At 35.3% G+C, this 21,974-nt stretch overlaps 1 protein-coding gene and 1 long non-coding RNA gene across 7 annotated transcripts in view; one reads left to right on the plus strand and one right to left on the minus strand.

Moving 5' to 3' along the window:
- Positions 1-526: 526 nt before the first annotated feature.
- On the minus strand, positions 527-6,400 carry LOC132131269 (transmembrane protein 161A). Of its 2 annotated transcripts, none has more exons than XM_059543293.1 (12): positions 6,245-6,400; positions 5,118-5,221; positions 4,960-5,043; positions 4,771-4,868; positions 4,526-4,682; positions 4,204-4,355; positions 4,008-4,068; positions 3,774-3,917; positions 3,556-3,669; positions 3,190-3,364; positions 2,957-3,053; positions 527-1,591 (listed from the first exon to the last, which is right to left on the minus strand). In XM_059543293.1, the coding sequence occupies exons 1-12, from the start codon at positions 6,245-6,247 to the stop codon at positions 1,296-1,298; spliced, it is 1,485 nt and encodes a 494-aa protein (XP_059399276.1). In that variant the 5' UTR covers positions 6,248-6,400; the 3' UTR covers positions 527-1,295. The 2 variants fall into 2 exon arrangements, with proteins under 2 accessions (XP_059399276.1, XP_059399275.1); XM_059543292.1 differs by lacking the exon at positions 6,245-6,400 and adding an exon at positions 5,397-5,573.
- A 5,475-nt stretch (positions 6,401-11,875) lies between these two features.
- LOC132131751 (uncharacterized) overlaps positions 11,876-21,974 on the plus strand; it is a 44,082-nt gene continuing 33,983 nt past the window's right edge. Inside the window, exon 1 of one of the 5 annotated variants that reach the window (XR_009428936.1) lies at positions 11,876-12,314. This is a non-coding gene — a long non-coding RNA (uncharacterized LOC132131751). The other 4 variants (XR_009428935.1, XR_009428933.1, XR_009428932.1 and 1 more) reach the window with 4 other exon arrangements.

Raw genomic sequence — 21,974 nt, forward strand, 5'->3', positions numbered from 1 at the left:
TTTATCATGTCAGCTTTCAGACACAACACTAAAGGCTTGAAAAAAAAAAGTGCCTGTCATTATGACAGACTGTATTTAATTCATAAATACAATTTAGTTGTCTAAAAAAATGGGCTGCAAAATTTTTTGGGCATTTATAATATTTTGCATGTCATTTAAATGAGATCATGCACCGATTTTTTCATTTCCCCAACAATTCAGTAGTTTTACGAAATAAATTAGCTATTAACACTACAAAAGTAACTAGTAGTGATAGACAAATGTATATCAGCCATTGTGATTAAGCTGGCAATATTTGTCTACCAGTTTGAGTTTATCGGCATTGTGTAACAATTTTGCCCTTTAACAAAAGAAAACACATATTTGGTTTGCAATTATCTTTTTATTAATTAGTATAGATATTGATCAGTAAAATATATAGTTATTTTGAGTTACTATTGCATACATTTTACAATCAAAATAAATAATGGAAAATGTAATCATGAAAACACAAAAAGAGTCTCTTTTTTAAATGATCAGTTTATTGTTTTGATTCAAATGAAATCTGATTGACTTTAGAAAATGAATAAATAAATTGTTAAGGTGTTCAATTATTAGTTTTTTTTTAAGCCTACTGTCTTAAATGATATAAATCCCTGATGACTTCCTATGATCCTATGATTGAAGACAGTAGTTCAAAACAAATTAAAACCTCTCATGTGATTATTCATGAAACATTTGGGTAAAAGGTTTAGGACTGCTGTATATTACACGTCATCAGCCATATAGCAAACACAGTATTTAAAATACACCATAACATTCTGTTAAAAATTATCCAAGGCAAAAGTACAAAATGAAATTTCAGTCCATGGACTACAGCGCTAAACTGTTTTTGCAGGTTTTGCACTTGATGATATTGTGCTGGTGGAAGAAATGCTATTTTGGACCACATCCCTGAGATACCAGGTCCTTAGAATTGCAATGATCACCGCAACTGGAGATGAATTTGATGTGACTGAAAACTTCTGAGGTAAAGAAAATTAATAAAAAGTGTTTTGATGAGCTTAGTGATGATCTGATGAAAACCAAAACAGCTCATGCATGCATTTAACTCGCATCTACACTTTGATTTGTACCAAACAAAAGTTTCCACCAGGTACAGGCAAAATACAGTAGGGTTTAGATTAGAGTGTATTTTGAAGAGCCAGCCTTCATCTTGTTGGCACATCAGATGTGTTTGCATGACTGTTTGTGTTGATATTGCATTTCCTTGAAGAACTGGAATTAGCACAAAGAGCTTAATTGCAGGGCACTTTTCAGTTATGCATTAGATACTGGTGGAAGTAGATGCCGAAGAGGCTGCTAATGAGTTGACAGGCCGCAACCCACCATGTGAGAAAGGCAAAGATGCCTCTGAAGAAAATGGGTGTGAGGACCCCGCGTAAGGCAGCAAACAGCTCGATCAGGTGAGCTACAGTGGCCTGAATGTCCTCCTCCATGTCTTCCATATCCTCGTCTTCTTCCAGTCTGGGGGCGGGCGGAGGGGAGGTGGGAAGTATGGGAGCCTGGGTTACACCTGGAGTCTCTGTTCCAAGGCCCCATGAAAAGTCACCTGACAAAATATTTAATACAATATTTTAATTGGACATTAAAAAAAAAAAAAGTATTGTGTTTCTACTTTTTATTTTTTAATCATTAAATAATATTAAATAATAATTTATATACGATAATAAATATTAATAAATATTATTATTAATACATTTAAAATAAAGTGAGTGAAATTAAAATAATAAATTAAGTAAATATGAAAATATTTAGAAAAAAAAGTAAAAAAAAAATGATATATATATATATATATATATATATATATTGGTGCTGTCAACGTTAATGCGTTAACGCATGCGATTAATTTTGTGTCTGGTTTAACGTGTCAAAATATTTAACGCAATTAACGCAGCATCGGTATTTTCTGCCATCCGTTGGCTAGCTTTACATTATATGATCACGCTCTTATTCATTTAAATGCTTTTAAACATTTCAAGCGCGGCAAGACAAAAGAGAATGCGCTGTCTGTGAATGCCCTTATGTGACACATACACACGTACACACACACACACACACACACACACACACACACTGCATAGACAGGGCGCCAGAATCCAGTTCTCTTAAGCGCTTGAACTAACAATAAACATCCCAAAGTGCCAGTTTTGTCGAATTATCCTCATAAGAGCAATCTTAAATGATTTATATAAAGTCTAAAATGAACAAAAAGAGTTGTGAGAGAATGAGGCGAGATCCATAGACAGTATATAAACGGTGAGATCCGCGTGTCTGTCTGCTCTTAAAGGGACAGCAGCCAATAAAGCTTCCTGTCAGTAAAGTTAAAGAACAAAGGGAACAGAGAAAATGACTCGCTGCTCTTGACTAAATAACTTTTGTAGCTTTAATAAGGATTAACTATTTAATTTATAGTTTATGCAGTGCAGACTGCATATAACTTTGATAACTTTATTAAATTTCTGTATATTTCCTAACTGTTAAGACAGGAAGGGCAGGAGTAAACATGACATTTATTATGTTAGCATTGTTTTAAGTTTACTTAAATTAAAAACTGTTATATTTTTGAAGCCTAATAATAAATGTAAAAAATACAAAAAAATCAGTAGCTGTATTAATATCAGTAATACTGGCCTTCATTCATAAAAAGATGCCATTTAAACAAGTATTTAAAATATACTGTCTTTATGTTGTTTCTACATTAATTTGATTAACTGTGAAATTATTACATTAAAAAATATATTAAAAACGTACAAAAACATTTCTTTTTTTATTGCGATTAATCACAGAAAAAATGTGTGATTAATCTAGTTAAAGTTTTTAATCGATTGACAGCACTAATATATATATATAAAACATTTTAATCACAAATTTAGATTCAAATTATTTAACAGTCAGTAAAAAAGTAGTGACCCACCTAAAGATTTGAGCACCAAAGTTGAGAAAAGCACAAGCAGAATGGGTATTAGATACTGGAGGGTGACCACAGTCAAGTAGCAGAAAACTCGTGTCACCTGCATAAAGGAGTTTCAAAACATTCAATTATTGTATTTGTAACATCACAAAGTGCATTTATTGTAAACAGTAACACTCTGCGATTTGTAATATGTTATCTACATAAAACAATGCTGCTTTGCATTTCAGTCCCACCTTCCTCTGGATGTCAATGGCAGCGATACGCCCCGCCTCTTTCTTCAATTGCTCCACCCACTTCTGAGCCAGATTGAGGTAGGCTTGCAGGTGATAGCGGGTGAGCAGCAGCCGCAACACACATAGCACCACAATCGTCCAAAGACGCACAGAGTTAAAAGCGGAACTAGAAAGTCTGGAAAAAGAGAAAGGAATTATATACAAATATTACAATTTAAAATATGAAAGAAAGAAAAAATACAATAAAAAATATTGTACATATATATATATATATATATATATATATATGGGAATTAAATTAAAATAAAAAGCATTAAAATATAAAATAAATAATATACAATTAATTTATCTTACAGATCAACTTACAAGGTAACTGAGGTCTTTCCCATGGGGGCGTTCCCTAGGAAGTCTCTAGCAATGGGTTTAATCCACATTACAAGAATAACCAATGGAGACAGAAAACTCATGTGCAAAAGGATCCTTAAAGGCAAAACAAATTGTGGCATATCAAATCTAACTCTACATGAATGCAATAGTCATTTTTGTTCATATTTAATTCTACAATACAATCTGTAGTGTCCTACTGAATGATTGGACGGTCTGCATTCATCTCAACGGCATCTAGGTGAGTCTGGGCCAATCGCAATCCAGGGAATGCAAGGAGAGCTCCAATGAAGGCACAAATGACAGCCAGCCCCAACTTGACTGATAGTTTGGTGAAGGGAACACTGTTAAAATGTTAAAATATTGTGGATGTTTTGATGATAAAGGAATATATTGCTTGTCTAATGTTGTCTAACCATTGATGTATTACTTACGACCACTCGTAGCCATGCTTTTTGGCAAAGACCTCGAAATTGTCAAAAAGACTGGTAAATCCTGCCACAACAACAAAAAAAATGGATAAAGAACCACTTAATATCCACTGTTAGAAGCTAAAAAACATTATAACACAGTGGCAAGCGGTAAAAATGTCCTTTCGGTAGTAGAACTATAGGTCAGATAACCACATACCGGGCTCAAGGCCAAACTCCAGGTAGTCTTCTCTCACTACAAGGACCAGCATCGCAATAAGAAGAGATAAGAAGCCGAAAGCCAGACACACAGAGCGCTCGCCACCCTCCTCAGAACGAAAGTAGTGGCTCATGAGAAGATATAGTGTCCTCCTGAGAACTTAAGTCAAGGACAACAAGACAAGCCTACAAGAAATTATTGACAAAAAAAATTAAAATTATTATTCTGTCACTGTTCTTTTTTAGGATGAGGCAAGTCACATCTGAATTTCTCAGGTAGCTTCAGGTCTGTTAAGCCAAAGGACTGCAATGCTGAAGGATACAAACAGAAGAAAACAGTCAGCACACACCAGATGGAAGCAATATTTACTTCCTTGCTGGCATCCACTACACTATAGTAGCCTTCAGTGAAGAGGTAGATCCCTGTGGCATAGATGGCGAAGTCAATCAGCCACTGGTACTCCACAAAGAACCGCAAAACTGTGAACAGGAAGAAAAATAAGATTAACCGATACGTTTATACTTATTTACAGCTGTTTTTGGTGCAAGAATCCGGATGAAGACCTACCGAGTGCATCCAAGACATTAACAGGCGCGCTCTCCAGACGAAGATCAATGTCTTTCGGAACTGTGAGCGGCTTGGATTCTCCATGTCCATTTTGTCTCCTGGCAACAACAAGAGGTTCTGAATTCCAACAAGTTTCTGAATTCCCCAACAGAAAAGTAACGGTGGCATGCAACTGAATCAAGCTCACACCTGTCTCGCCTGCTGGTCTTAGGAATCTGTTTCCCTGCGAGGGCACACAACTCGCCTTCAGATGGATGTTTGAACCTAAAAAGGCTAAGAAAACCAATATGGGGTATTAGAAAGACTAATGTTCAGTATGTTTATATCAAAAAGTAGGGCGTGCATACCTGCCGTTACATAAGAGCCAGCGAGCAAAGGAGAGATGTGGGGCCATTCTTTGCATTATGCTGACCGCCAGCAAGCTCACCACCAACTGAACTCCCATCAGAGCCTTAAAATAGACAAACACATGTCAATTAGCACAGAAAATAATGTTGACTCATGCTTTCAGAGTAAATAAAAACAATCCATGTATGGGGCAAGGCCTTCTGGAGAGTTTTAAAGTTAAAATGTGTGCTAAAGCACTAACATTAGTTATTCAAGCTATAAAACTGTCTAAATAATACCTTGGTATCGGTGGGACTATTGCTAGGCGGATGGACATTCGCTGGATTTGTTCCTATGTAAACAGTCATCTTCTGGTATTCTTGCGCACTTCGCGGGATTATTACTAGCGCGTTTGTCAGCTTTATTGCACGAGGGGGTTTGAAAATTAAATGTAAGTTTGCACTGACACGTTTAGTAAGTGATTTTATTACATTAAGCGATAATTTAACAGCGATAATGTTCAAGTTTCGTAGTTATTCTAACAAATATATTGTAAATATACAGGACACATTCCGTCCCTTATAGAATTCCATAGCTAAAGCAAAACATGCAGTAAACGCGATTTTTGTTTGCTTTACAAACTTAAATACTTTTTAAAAAAAGTAACTTGTTTTGAACCCAGAAAATTCCTTTAACTTTGGTTCTGGTATTAGTACAGTACTTCACTACAAACGCTGATTGTGGGTCTGTGCCAGTCACTCAAGATGAGCACAGGAGCCATGCTGTCAAAATAAGCAGATGGTGGCATTGCAAACACCCCCCACCCCAAGACATGGGAAGGCATGGGCAGTTAGCTAACATGCTACAGCTAACCACTTATTTAGAGCTACTATTGAGATACAAAACCCAGAAACAGCGCAACTGTAATGCCATAGTTACTTGCACAAGTAAGAAAAGTAACGTTACTTTGGATCCAAAATACTACTAACGTTAACTAACTTTAGTCCAACACAAACCAGTCTGCCAGCTATCATTAATGCTAATATGAAATTAACATAGAAGCTGCAAACAACAATCAACCGGATCGGTTGTGTAAAAGAGAACATTTACAAGTCGATTCAACGGCAAAATAAGTAAATATACTAACCATCTTCGTTTGGTGAGTTTAATGAATGGGTTAACGTCCCATGTAGCAGCTCTCGTGCTGACACTTGAGTGTTCGAACAGCTGAAGGAGTATTTCGATGACGTGTGCGACAGTCGCCCGCTCTGATTGGGCCGTGTCGAAGCAGCATGAGAGCTGCAATTCTATTGGTCGAACTGGCAATATATCACCAAGTTGATCCTAGATGTCCTAGTGCTGGAACGGTGAATGTCGTTAGTGGGTCTTCAAGGACACAAATAAAACTGTGGGAGGGGCAACGTTGAAATGGAGATGTGTTGTGGCAACAAACTTTCAAACGCCAAAGTCAGTTTTAGAATATATAATAGTATATTCGCTAGGAAATGTGGATGGTTATTCACTTAAGGTCTTAATTTAATCCCTAATTAACTTTGTAGGCTTGAATCCTTACTTATCAACCCATATTTTACTTAAAATTTATCCAGTCTATTACTGACAACAAGTGACGCCTCGTGGTACCATCAGAGAGAGGCACAAAATCACTTTCCATAACACTTTCATTCACTGTTCCTGGCTGGTGGAATGATCTTCCCACCCCGTCCGGAATGCTGAATCCCTGACAGTTTTCAAGCGACAGCTGAAAACTCATCTTTTGTCAACATTTGACTGCATTCTAATTACTAAAAAATTAGTTACTTAATTAGTTACTTAGTTAACTAAATTAATTACTAACATTAATCTCGCTGTCTAGTACTTGTACTAATATGAACAATGTCTGAAACTTTGTTTTATGAGTACTTCCTGTCATGAATTGCTTGTTTTATTCCAATTGTAAATCGCTTTGGATGAAAGCGTCTGCTAATGTGAATGTAAATGGCGACAGTTATGACATTCTGTGGTGATTTGAAGATCAATATTTAAGGTTTAGTGTTAATACTATGGTAGATTTTATGTTTACTACAGCTGTGATGATGGTTGATGTGAACAACTGTTAACCCTATACTTGTGGGACTGAATCCTGCTCTCAACTGTTTTTGATCCTTTAAATTTTATTTATTTTTTCTTCCCAAAATGTTATTTAATGCTGCTAAATTTGTAAATCCTGATAGATCCCAACATGCTGTAAAGTGTTTACATATAATTTTAAGAACCCTTTATTGTCAAGAATCATGTGTGCTGTATAGGTCCTGTTCTTTGTAGATTAGAAGTTCTTGATTACAAGGTCTTAAAGGGATGGTTCGCCCAAAAATAAAACAGTTGGTGGTTCCCATTGACATCCATAGTATTTTTTCCCTACTCTTTGATTACCAGCAATCTTCAAAATATCTTATTTTATATTCAACATAAGAAAGCAACTTATACAGGTTTGGAAGGACACGAGGGTGAGTAAATGATGACAGAATTTTCACTTTTCTGTGGACTATCTCTTTAAGTTCTGTTTTCCCAAAAGTAGTGTAAGCCTAACAGATCATAGAAACCATTGGTACCTACGGACAATGGTCTTTGATCTGCTAGGTCAGAGGTGCCCAGATTTTCACTGTGAAGAAAAATGAAATGAAGATGGCAGGTTTTCAATTTTCATGGCATAGCGGGCCAAATAGAGGGTCATCATGGGCCAACTTTGGCCCACAGGTCCTGATTTGGGCATCTCTGCACTAGGTTTATGATGCTTTTTTGGAAATGCTGCCAGATCATCATATCATTGGTTCTAGGAAACATCCATTAAAAGGAAAATAATGCACTGCAGTGTGATTTTCTGAAGAATAAAGAAGTTCTTTGTGGAACTTAAAATGTTCCTGCTGGGATGTTTTTAAACGTAAGTTTAGTTTAGTTTTGTTTAACTTTATTCTCTGTACAGATTTCCTGAACAGAAATTCATTTTTCACACTGGCATAGAAAATACATCCTAACAGATAATACTACATTCGCAAATCACATAATAAAACACATAGAACACACACAATAGAACCTAAAAGAAAGGTGGAAACCTGTCTACTTCTATTTTTCCCCTTGAAAAACCAGCTGGTGTTTTGAAGAACACAGAAACTGATCTGGGGTGTTTCCCAAAAGCATTATCAGCTAATATGGTCGCAAGTTCCATTGAACTCTGTAACGATGGAACTTGTGACCATAGTTGCTAGTTTTGGATAACACACCTCTGAAGAAGCTACAATACAACATCAGAACATTCCAAAGAACCATAAAACAACACATAAACCCTACAGGTCAAATTTGTCATGATAAGATAATTTTTATTTGTAAGAGTGCAGACATGTAGTTTACATTTTGAGTTTAAAATCTTTTAGAAACAATTTTAGAAGTAGCTTTTTCAATTAAATAAATACATTTGCTAAGAAATTGGCCAATGTCTTTGTTGGCAAAGGACGCAATTAAATAAACAACCATGTCTTAATCAAATGATATCATCTTGAATAATTACAAAATAATTTGTGTAACTGGAAATAAATAGTTATAACATTAAACTTTGATTCATGTTTTCATGGTTATATATTAATGAACTAATGATTTGTTGATGAAATTTTACATAAAGTTGAAAACTTATTTTTTTCTTCTTTTTTTAAAAAATTATAAGTTCTATAACTAAACGCGTTTAAATGAAGAATCCACCCAGTTGAACTGTTTTCAGCCTGATGCACCTTGTATAGTGCTGCAGACGCACATGGCTTTCACGCGACTTGCATGATAATTGGTCACACGCATTGAGAGCTGAGATATACACTTGAACTTGACCTTCTGAATTGCGTTGCTAAAAAACATGAGTATGCCCCTTGCACTCTTCTTATATGTGCCAATCACTCGTTAAGCCTATGTTCAAGGCTCATTTCCATAAAATCCAGTCCGGCTCCAATTAAAGGACTGTGACATTCCCAGGCAAGTCTTTTCCCACGAAACAGACACCGTGGAAACATCTCTCCACAACGACAACAACTTTGGGTATGTATACTCGTGTAAACTCTTTTGAACGTGCTGGTTTGGAAGAGGTAGGCTACTTAGTGTTTGTAATTAATGAGAGAGAAAAAGATTCCTAAATGCTGTCTTAATAAGGATAATGCGCATATGTTTGTGCTCCAAAAATCCTTCTAAATAGGCCTACTTTAATCTGATTACATACAAAAAAATGGCTAATGTATTAAGTTCAAGGATATTTTCCTTTCTTTTAAATATGATGTTTATTGTTTTTATGACGTGTTGTTTTGTTTTGCCTTCAACTGTGTTTAGAATCTGTTTCATTTCTTACACGAGTAGGTCTATGCTATGTATCATCTACAATGTTTTTGCTTGAAATGATCAGAATTGCGCTGCTTTTAAAAAGTAACATCTATCCTACCATAAACCTTAAGTGTGCATAGAATATTTCTGCACCAATTTCGTAAACTTTATGTAGGATTCGCCATAGATTTTTGAGAATGCTCGAAGGCAATTTGTATTAATTGTTATGGAACGAAAATCATTTAACCCAAAGGTTTTTGCTCAAATTTGGTGTGTTGCCTGGGACCAAACAGAAACGTGTATAATTTGAGTAAAGTGTCAAGAGCTACCTGTAAGGCTTGCCTACATGGGGATGCCTGGTTTTAAAGCAGTGTCAGCGACGAAGCACCTTATGTTTTCTAAAATTTAGATTAGAACATTAGAACAAAAGCTTATGATATTTAAACATTTTCACTGGTTGTTAAAAGAGAAATGTAACTCTTATTATTGATTTGTTGCGTTATCGAAAGATTTTCGCAATGCAGTAAACCCTTAATCCTTAAAACATTTGGTCTCTGCTGCAATAGCATAGTTAATTACGTAATTAAAACAGACTAATTAGGAAGTGCTGGTGTTGATTATTGTTTGTAGAATCTCAGCCTCATTTTACAACGTTACTGTTATCCTCAAATGTTGTAATGAATGTTTTCATTTTGTACGAAACATATAACACACATTTTATATATTGTTATTTTGATAGGTTTTTGACCTCAATTTGAATGTCAAGATATGTTGTCCAACAGTTCATGTATAGGTTCACATATTTTTGAGCTAATATATTTTAAATAATATCACGGTAAACAAATGTATTAGGCGAAATTAGTATTATTTTTGCTCTGTTACAAAAACGTATGGTAGTAGGCTAGCCTATAATTGTCATAATGTTTTATTTTGATTTATGTAGCTATTTATTTTTTTGAAAGGTAAAAGGAATCTTGTACTTTTTTTTAGGTTTATATATATATATATATAGCCTATATATAGGCTTGTGTGTGTGTGTGTGTGTGTGTGTGTGTGTGTGTGTGTGTGTGTGTGTGTGTGTGTGTGTGTGTGTGTGTGTGTGTGTGTGTGAAAAGGGCAATACCCGTTTTAGCATGTTATCTTTTAAAATATTTGTATCTTAATATTTAAAGTCGTTCGAGTAGGCTATACATTTATATTAAGACTAGGCTATATATTTTAACAGTCTTTCGGGTTTAAATAATCTGATATTAACTTGTGATATCTGTCTTGCGTTTTTCTTACTGACGTTAATGTAGATACGTGGAGAATTTTGTTTGTAATAAAATAAAATAAAAAGTGAGAGCTAAATTAATGTTAGTAGCTACATCTAAATGATGACGTTGTAAAGTCTGGTGCTTTGCCAGGCTGTTATTATTTGAAACAGGCTATAGATATGAAATCCCGCTACAAACGGTTTAGATGTAGCCTATAGTTCGTTCTTTTTTATGCCATACATGGTCTCAAAGATGTTAAATAAATCTGCTTTATTTAAAAAAATGTAGCTCCTAATATTAGGCTATTTGTTTTGAATTATTTAAAAACTAGCCTATTTTAAATATAATATGGATATTTTGAGACGGTTATGTTTTACACAGATTGTCTCTTGACATGTAAACATGCATAATTGATAGACGGAAAGCTCAGTCTTATGATGATCTCATATCCATGTTAAAGTGTCTTACCGATGGGTGTCGCTGTTTTCTAGTGGTTTCAGTGACGACGTGTTAATAAAAGGCCAAAATAAATGTTGAATGGAACCAGTTTGTCTTTCCTCTCACATGAAGATTTAATTAACTAGAAATATCGGTTGCGTTGTTTGTGTAAAGAGTTTTTTTTTCTTCTGCTGCTGAATCAGACTAATTTTATTGTTTCTCTTTGAGTGGTGTCATTTTTTTTTTTATTTGACCATGTAAAATATGTGCCTATATTTATTTAAGCTATAAAAAAGTTTATAACTTCACCGACTCTATGATGTCACAAATTCTAAGTATTTAAATGCAAGTACGGCATACAGAGTGATCGGATTTGACCCATATTAATAAAAAAAATGCAATCAGAAAATGCAGAATATTTTAACGAACATATAACAAGACGGAAAAATGTGTTATCAATAAATAACATGAAAGTATATCGGCCTGCACTGCACGCACTTATAGTTAGTACATGCGTGTGTGCTGTCAGTAGGCCTACAGGAATCTAAAGATATGATCACATGCACCTAGCTCTGTGATGGTTTTACAAGTAGGCCTATAGATGTGCAATTGAATCCAAGCTTCTTATGGATAAGTTGCGTTTACGTCTTCGCGTATTCGCAGATAGAACGAAACCAAGGAGTTTTCATTTTAGTCTGCCCATTTGTCAAGCCAAACCAGCGAGAGAAATAAGATGGGCGTAACTCTAAATGGATCATGCATTCAGACTTTGGAACAATAACTCATCAATTCACGACGGGACGTCGTTTAAGCGCGAGCTGCTTGAGTTTCTGCACACGTCCACGCTCCGGGACCAGCGACAGACTCGATCATAGCAGTCCTTGGACAGTAGCACAAGATACTTGGCAGGAATTTGGATAACAGACTGCATGTGCACTTGAGCGTCAGATCACTCAAGCCAAAGTCAATGGCCGTTTGTCACTAACTGACATCAGTAGCTACCTTTCGTGTTGCACTTTAGAGTGACGTAGTTGCGAGTTAACGCGATTCTCGGGGATAGTTCGTGGTTTTTAACAACTGCATTGCTGCAAAGACCTCTGCCTTTACGAGTTTTTGATATCTGCTTGTGGATTAGATATGATTATGCTGTTATGGATCACCTCAAGTTTGGTAAGTGAATACAGGCTACTCATTTGTGCTGACATATTAATATCAATACAGCCTTACCTGCACTGTAAAAATGTTAGTCATTTCAATGCAAAATAATCTAACATTTCTAAAATTAATCCTGTTGCTCGGTTGACTGTGTTACTTTATATAGCCTACAATGAAAACAAGCAGGCTACATTTAGAATACAACACATTAAAGTTAGTTTTCCCCACGTTTGGTTACATTTTATGTTATTTGGTTCATGTTTATAGCAGTGTTTTACTCTTGATTGTTTAGCTAATGTTTGTTTAGTTAACGATGTGCTCCGTTTGTGTTTCCATTGGCTATGGTCACCAACATTTGAATAATTTGTCCTTACACCTTTTCAGATTTTAGTACCTTAAATATGCATGTATAGCCTATTTATATTATTGAACGAGTTTGAAACTGTAAAATATAGCTACAGTAAATAAAAAATGGCAGCTAAAATGTTTCACTGTATTTTTACAGTAACATATTTTTTAAGGCAGTCACAAATGCCAGTAAATTGCTGAGATAGCTAAAAACAAGATTTTGGTCTAAATAAACGTGTGCAAATTTAACATTCAACTCAATCTAATCCTCACGCTGTTTTTGTTAAGGGAAAAAAAGTTTCCATTTGTCAGAGTTAATGTGGCGTATTTTAACTATCATCTTTTGAGCGTTGTACGAAGTGATCATTAGGCGAGTCCGGGGAGCAAACAGTTGTGCGATTGTTAGAGGAGCCTGGGAAAATGTCCCGGGGTCCGGGAGGTGGAGTGTGTTGACGCCAGACCCTCTTGTTATGGGGACTTCTGTGCTCCCAGACGTTATTGTCATGATAATGAGCAGCCCGCACGTTGTTGAACTTGATGTTGACTTCTTTCTTTTGGGCTGGGTTTTTTTTCGGTCACTTGTTTGTGGGAAAATCTTCTCCGGAGCTACAGTGTGAAATTAATTAATCAGGCCTTTGGAGCAGTCAACAATAGAGACCAAGAGGATCCCTGGAACCCCACAAAAGGCCCCAAACGTTTTTTCTAAACTGTATTCTACCCAGTCACAACAGACTGAAAGATACTCGTTGTAGGCTATTTTAAGAGATTTTTCCCCCATAGTAGCTTACACGTTATCAGGCCTATATTATTATTATGTTTTTATACTTTAAAAATGTATTATCTTACTGAACAAAATGCTTCTTGGCCAGGTTTTTGGATCTAAAATGATGCTAGTGTGTGTGTGAGAGAGAAGAGCACGTGATTGTACTTTTTAAAGACTGCTTTGTAAACTGCATGTTGTAATGTCAGTGTGCTCTAGCAAAACATTTTACTTTATATTTTCAGTGTTGTTACAAGTCAATCTAATCAAATAGCTCTTTTTTATTGACATTATTGCAGCACTAGGCTCAGTAGTTATTAATAATACATTAAAAAAATTCAAACCAGCAAGAATTTTAATAGCTAAATAAACTGGATAAGGACTCAAACATTGTTTGTTCGTTTCTCATTGCAACTTCTGTTCCTCCAGGCACTCAAAGATCACAGGTCATCAATGTCCACTAAAAGGTAAGAATTAATACGATTTGATAGATGGGTTTGTTTTGTTATATGAACGTTTACAGTGTTGTTTTGTTTCGGCTGTTATAGAGTAATGAATTATGTGTAATGAGTAAAGAAAATGAAATGTAATTGAAACGTTGATTATATAAGTGTTTAGCGGTAGAACTTTATACTTAATAATGTAATACAAACTGTAAAATATTAAAATAAACAGATATATAATAAAAAATACTTCCAGCCACGTTTCAGTAAATGTATTCCTTAGAGATATTCAGGTTTATATGACCGATTTTGATCTTTGAAGAGACCAACAGTATTTCGTCTCCATGTATACATGATTTAAATTGTGTAAAACGGTTTAAATTCTTTTTTTTTTTTTTTTTTTATTGAATAACTGACAGTTAAACTGTTAAACTGACAATTTGCATTAACCTACTATCACTAGTCTATTACTATTGATAAAGTCCTGTGGAGCGAATATGAGCTTTTTTAGTAGGAAATTAAAAATAATCAACTGTGGAAAAAAATAGAAAATGGTAGCATATATGTCAAACTTATACTTCAGCATGAAATGACTGTGAAAAATAGCCTTTAAGGAACTCCATTGGTCTTTTCTGCACTAATTTAACTTCAGCACCAAGGACAGATCCCTTCTGCCTATTAGCTGGAGACTGAGCGTCTGTGTGTCTCAAACTGCAAATCATATAGCAAAATACACATCTTAGTAGTGTAATTCTCATTATTGTTCGTTATATATTATTGTTTATTGCTATTAAAACGTTTTAAGTTATAGTTGAATTAATTGTGCTTAAATATGCTGAAGATTAGCCTATTAGTTTAAAAGGTGCGATGTATTGCTGAAAACTGCGTTGTTGGTATTATAGGCCTGTATTACAGTCTATTTCTGAAAATGATGGGAAGCGTATATTTGAAACAGGACATGACGCAAAGAGCGGGAGTGTCTAAATCATGTGGAGGTGTGTGTGTGTGTGTGTGTGTGTGTGTGTGTGTGTGTGTGTGTGTGTGTATCAGAGGTCGGGGGTTGAGATAGAAGGTGCGAGCAAGACAGAAAGACTCTCACAGTGGTATTTGCATGAGTATTGTAGTTATATATTTAGCGTGTTTAATGTAAGAATAGCCTATAAGCGATAACAAACAACTAACAATTTACCATTTTTTTGTAATAAGGCAATTCTTATTGATTGCAAAAATAAACGGCAAGCTTTACTCAAAAAAAACTGGACACTGAGGTCTTTACACTTACATTACGTGTGTTTTTAACCACATTGATTAGTATTAAACATAAAATAGAATTTGATTATGATAAATGTGTGGAAGGAAGCTCTTCGTTTGATACATCGCAACTTTACAAATGCAACAACCTAAAATAAAACTGAAAAACATGTTAGCCTATAATCACTAATACAGTTAGGCCTATATACTTAAAGTTACACTAATCTGCAGCCTCGCTGGAAATAAAAAGGTTGTCCATGAACCGAAGATGTTTGAAAATCATCTTGGGGAAAATTATACATATTGGAAGCGTTTCGTTAAACGCTCGTAAAAAAATATTTCATCTACTTCTTTCATAATGCTGAGACTACAATAACATTCACATAGTTATACATAGCTATATTTAATATCATTTTTAAACTTACTCCCCTCGTTGCGTTGTACTTTCCTTTCTTAGAGATAGATAGATAGATAGATAGATAGATAGATAGATAGATAGATAGATAGATAGATAGATAGATAGATAGATAGATAGATAGATAGATAGATAGATAGATAGATAGGTACCAGAGGCTATTTTTAAGCTCGAATTTCAAGAAATAAACGAAGTAATTCATTATTGCTCAAATAGTGTAGTTTAACCTGTGAATACTAACTGTAATTAGCCTGTAGATTTCTGTAGCAAGCCTATTATCATTTAGTGTTGATATTTTATTAATCAGTATCTATTTTGGTAGGTTAAGTGCTCTATTTTTTTTACATTTAGGCCACGCGCTTGCATGAGGCTGCATTATAGCTTTCACAACAATCTCCACTTGTTTTTTTTTTATTTCCTTTTATTTAAAACACATAGTCGAGTTTTTCAGCAGACGAAATATCATATTTATTGCTTTGCACGGTAGTGTTTCTTTAGTGCACACGAAATATCTTGCTTTCCTCTTGCTAAATAGAACAGTCCTTTTTTATGGAGCAATCTGGAGATCCCATTTTCAAATGAACTGGGGAATATATTGTAATGGAAAATAACGCGTGCGTGAGAGAGAGAGAGAGAGAGAGAGAGAGAGAGAGAGAGAGAGAGAGAGAGAGAGAGAGAGAGAGAAGGAGGGACAGAGACTCCATCTGCTTGTCTGCACTCATGCATATTTTTATGTTTATTTTCTATATTTATATTTCATATACATTTATTTATAATATGTTATTACATATTCACGCCATTTTTTTCCATTTATAGATTATTCAAATTGCGTAAATATGCATTAAAAGGTAAAAAAAAATACCGGTCTTTCACATCTGATTCTATAATATAACGTCTAGTAAAATGGCTTTATTGGCAAAATGTAAATCACCTTTCTGCTCTCTTGCCCCATATTATGTAGCTTAACGAGTTACACAGTGTTTAACGTTTGCAAGCAACACCAATAAAGATTTTATTCGCGCACAACTGCAGAATCACTTGTATTGTGGCACCTCATAAAGAGTGCAGTGTGATATTTCGCGCCACAAGAAACAAACTGGATTTAAACATTTCTAATTTTGTATTACATTGCATTTGCAATGCTAATGAAGGATGTCCTAGATGATAAAATGAGAAATGTTTTTAAAATGTAGCAGAAGATTCAGAAGAATCTGTTTTATTTAGCCCTATTTACTTACTTATTGGATTGGTTTAGTGTCGGATCCATACATCTGAATGAAACCTCAAGTAAACCTCAAGTAAATGTAAACATTAAGTCAAAAGAGCCACATACTTTATTTTAATATTGATTTAAATGAATCCTTATTTTTAAGTTCTATGTGTGTGTGTGTGTGTGGGTGCGTGCATCAGAGTTAGTCCATTTGACCTGAGCATAACAAGCCTTTTCATAAAAAGGTCAAAATACTTAAGATTTTTAAGAATTCACTCCCAACTCACAGCCAACTCACATATATTTTCATATATGACAACACAATAGCTTGGTTGTTGTTTACACCACGATGTCTTTGATTTGGCGGCCAAACACTTAATATATATATATATATATATATATATATAACTATATATATATATATATATATATATATATATATATATATATATATATATATATATATAACTATATATATATATATATATATATAGTTATATATATATATATATATATATAACTATATATATAAATGAGTTTAATTATTTTTTTTTAAGATACATACTTAAAGAACTTCAGTCTTTTAATGAGACGTACATTTTTATTATAGTTTTGAAATAGTTACATCACAGACATTTTGATTAGCGACATTTTAAGCACCACAAAAACAATAAAAATTACTTTTGATTTTGAAATGGAAAATATGTTCATCGTGCGATACTTGCATTGAACTCATTATTGGTCTGAATGATATTTGAATGTATTTTGAGTAATTTAACAGATTACGTTTGGTTAAGGAGGTCATATTTAGCTGATGCTCGGTCACGGGCGCGTCTCCCGGGTGTCTCAGCCCTGCACAGACATGTGTATCAATAAGCATTAATGGTTAATGCTGGTGACATCACAGTAGTGTTGGCGGTGTGACCCCCGTGGCCCTGCCCAGAGGAGCCCCTCAGTTCAATCTTCACCCGTTCAGAGCTGCTGCCGGAGCCTTGCGCTTCCTCGTGCTTGGCTTTTTAGCTCTACGATTCTCGATAAAGATTTTGGTTCCATCTTAACGGCTTTACTTTAGCAAATAAATCACCGAGGCATCGAAAAGACGTCGGTACGGCGGGTAAACCTTGAGACTAACGTGTTCTCACGCTTTTTTGTGAGTCTTGTCGTTTGAATGAAATGGATGTTCTGGACGTTTTTGGAAAAACGCTGAATGGGAAATGAAATTGTGAGTACCTCATTTTGTGATATTAAACAATCGTTGTTTGAGAGTGTTTATCTTGTGCATTTCAAACGTAACTTCATTAAACCATCTACGCGGGTTTTTCATTATTTCATTGTTTAAAATGTATTTATAGCCCATCTTATTTATCTGTTAATTCAAATCAATCGTCAAATTCTTAGTCATAGTGTACATACTTAAGCTGATTAGATGATATATAGCCTACTAAAGCTCGGATTACAGCCTTAAAAAATAAAAGTTCCACTAAGATCTAAAAAATTCTTTTTAGTCCTGTTGTCATTACCAAAACCTTTCAAAGTTCTCCAGAGGACATTTTATTCGCTAATTCTTTAGAAAACGTTCGTGTTGTGGTGCTTTAAATAACCCAGAAACCAAAAAAACTGAAATGAACAATCTATAGTGAAACATTAAAAACTTTTTCATTTACAAATATCTGTGTAACCCAAGAACAACCAATGTGTGTTTTTTTTCTTTCGGTTGATTGAGACGAACACAAGAACCATTAATGAACCTTTTTTCAATTTTTAGGTAATTTGCTTAATTTGAGGTAGGCCTAGATGCAATTCCGGAAGCGTTTGCGTGTCAGCGTTTTGATTCAGATAAAAATCATATGAGCTAGGACAGATGCAATTGTATTTTAGGACACCTTTCAATATTTCATTTTACTAGATGAGCCATTAATAGGCCAGATCTAGATACCCAATGTAGGGCTGTTAATGACAGCCTATAGCTAGGCTATCCAATAATGCATATAGTATCAGTGATATACGTAATTGTGCTGTATAATAGCCAAACTATAATTCGTATGACATTTTCACTAGTTTTGAATTAAACCCTTATTGTATTGCATAGCCTAATTCAAACGAGTTATCCGATGATTGGTGTTTTCTTTTTGGAGATGCATGTGTATTTTGAATTATTCTAAGCTCTTACCTCTCTAGGCCAACTGGATAACAATAATAAAAAAATGCGTTTCACACACATTGTAAATTGGCTAATTGCGATGTGTTGGATGTCCAAAATGCATGCGGAGCACAATAGCCATTAGACTGTAAAACGAAGAGAAGATAATATGAGTGTTTTGTTTTTAACCCACGTGCATGTGTGTGCGCGCTAAAAGAGTGAGTGAGACTGTGTCTGAGAGCTGCACACACACGGCAGTGAATGCAATAGCTCCATGTGACCACAACAGAAGCTGCATCTGGCGTACGCGGCGGTCCCTTTAAGACACATGGGTTAGTTTTTCTCTTTGGTTATCTAGCTGTATGAGTTTACGTGATATCATAAAGCTAGAGAACCGAATGTATAAACTAATTCCAAAGACTTCGGAGTGCTTTGAATGGGAACGAGGCTGGAAATCCGGAGGGATGTGGATGGTCGGGGCATGAGGGAGACGGCGATGCCCGCTACAAAGAGCCTCGAATCCGGTAGGCATGCAGTTGGCGCTGCGTTAATGCGTTTCCGTGGTCTGGAAGGACTGGAGCACCTAAAGCTACGTGGAAGACATGGATTTAACGTGGAATCTGCCTCTGGTTAGACAGGGGCGCGTTAGAATGCAGACGAAACGCGAAGGCTTGAGATTCAGACGGATACAGACTTGGCGTTCATTCTCAAGTGTGCTTTTGCTGGGCAACATTCCATCATAGCCGTGATGATGCTGTTGATGTATGAATTCGGGATGACAGGAATCGGTTCATCGAGGTGTTTCAGCCGATTGGTCGGATCTCGAGGGTCACGTGGTTCTCGTATAATATGGGAAAGTCAAACCTCGGAGGTGTGTGTGGTTGGACACTCTTTGTGTCTATTTGTAATGCCTAAACTAGGAAATAATCAGTGTTTGTGGATAATTATAGAATGTAAACTATAAAATGTCTGCCGTTTTATTCCATCAGGTCACTTTGACTATAAAAAGAGGCAAAAGACTGACCTCGTCATCGTACACCTGTCAAAATATGGGTTTTGGAAGACTATTATTGTGCGTAGTGGAATTTTTTTTTCTTCTCCTGAATTTCGTTTGTGTTCCAAAGTCTAAAATCAATGTCAAGGCTATTTTAAACAGACGGCTTCTGACATCAGTTTGCAAATGCCTTATTTTTCATTTTTCTAAACTGGTAGGTCTCTCATAAGCACTCTAGTATTTACAAATACGTCTATAGTTTGTATAGTACACACTGGCTGTTGGTTTTGGCAATTTATGTCCATGATTGCTTGGTGCTACATCACACAGCTATTTTTAATCCTAGGATGTGATCATGATAAACACAAGGCTGAAATGTGTGTAAGTGAGTGATATGACATATTCGAGATAGATCTTTACACATATAAAAAAATATTATTTGTACAAAAAGTATGCCTTTTATGTTCATTGAACAATATCCTTGAATCTCCATATTAAGCATTTTTGTGTTTTTTTTGCATAAAACACCACAAACGTGATAAATACAATCACTATATGGAATCAGTAAACTGACCTCTGATGGTCTCAGTAATTGCTGACTGCTTATTTTTTTATTTTTTTTCTGTTTTGCACGAACCATTAGAAGTCGTAATTTTCGGGGGGGAGCACAATGTCACATGTAATAGATGCATGACACAAATAGAGTCTGAGGTGCAGCCAGAGGCCTGTCTGAGAGGCGCCCCAGACATTTTCCCACATTAATATGTGTCTGGTCCTGCGTTAGGGGCCCCAGCAGATGGAGTCTTGTCTTAGCACCTGGCGTATGCAGCACTGCTATTGTTTTCGTCTAATACTAATCTGAATTAAATGTAACCAACTCTGCATCCCAGTGTCATTATACTGCAGATTCAAAATATGTGAGGGGAGATGTCATGAAGAGAGGTTTGGGGTGATATTTGAGCCATGATTTGATGCAATGCTTTTATTTTGTTATGATTATACGTTTAACATGTCTATAATGGGACTCATTTTTTTTATTTGTCATTAACAATATGCATAATCCATTTTATGCTTGTAAAGTTGTTTTTGAATTTAGTATAAGACTTCTAAGACATAAAAACACAATGCTTGTTGTTTCACTGCTGTAGGATGCAGTTGTGTTTTTGCATCAAGGCCTCAAAATCGACCAGTGGTGTTTTGATTCTGTAAGTTGAGAGCATGTGGCTTTAAATGAAAAGTGTTTTTTGAGATGCATTTGGGTGATTAATACAGTTAGGGAAAAGGTAATAAAATGTATTCGGTTTGCCAACTGACTTGGCTTTGGGAAACTGCCCTTTAAGGTTAAATCCTTTTCTGGTATAGCTTGTAAACATTATTAGGAAATGGTAGGCTACATTAGGATATGTGTAATGTATACATGTTGTATAATCTCTATTGTTTCACTATAATTCTGACATCCTGCCTGCTGAAGCACTGGTGGAAGCATTTAGTGACAGTTTTTATTCTTTAGGCACACTTAACACATTTAACCTAGATATTGCATTTTGGTTTCATTTTGTTTGCAGACCGCTCTCTGAATTTAATTCAGATAGATGGTTCCAAACATGTACTGTTACTCACAATAAAACGGGACTTTTTAATCTATTATTATTCCGTTTTCATTTTTCCCTCAAAAAGCAAATGTCAATCATTTCTCCGCTGAACTTATGAATTCTGAGTTGGTATCTTAGCAACACCCTCTGATCCAAGGAGTGAAATAGGAACGAAAATCATCCTTTATTTGAATTCTTAACATTGGCAGATTTAAAAGGGCCCTAAACAGGGTATAACAATATTTTACACGCACCATACACTAGCAGGCTGTTTTTAAAAAACCTCTTAATCGACATTGTAGTAGGCCTATACGATATCCAAATAGTGAAATATAACCTCCGTTTTTTAAATGTTATTTTTTATTATTATTATTGTATTTGAAGCAACATTTTATTATCTCACATACCGTTAAATTAAAACATGACATCTGCGACTTAAAACGAAGTGAACTACCAACAGGAACGTGGGAACTATATTGTTAGGGGGGGGGGGGGGGGGTCTTGGGGGGGGGGTGTTAGTGT

This window comes from Carassius carassius, chromosome 48 (assembly GCF_963082965.1).
Source record: "Carassius carassius chromosome 48, fCarCar2.1, whole genome shotgun sequence".
NCBI classification, from domain to species: domain Eukaryota; kingdom Metazoa; phylum Chordata; class Actinopteri; order Cypriniformes; family Cyprinidae; genus Carassius; species Carassius carassius.

Bases quoted from the DNA above. Each gene is read 5' to 3' on its own strand.
- LOC132131269 (XM_059543292.1), bottom strand. From the start codon at position 5,465: ATGACTGTTTACATAGGAACAAATCCAGCGAATGTCCATCCGCCTAGC. The intron at 4,356-4,525 runs GTATCCTTCAGC...TTAAGTTCTCAG, and splicing joins CTGACTGTTTTCTTCTGTTT to GAGGACACTATATCTTCTCA. The intron at 3,365-3,555 runs GTAAGTTGATCT...CTCTTTTTCCAG, and splicing joins GGAAAGACCTCAGTTACCTT to ACTTTCTAGTTCCGCTTTTA.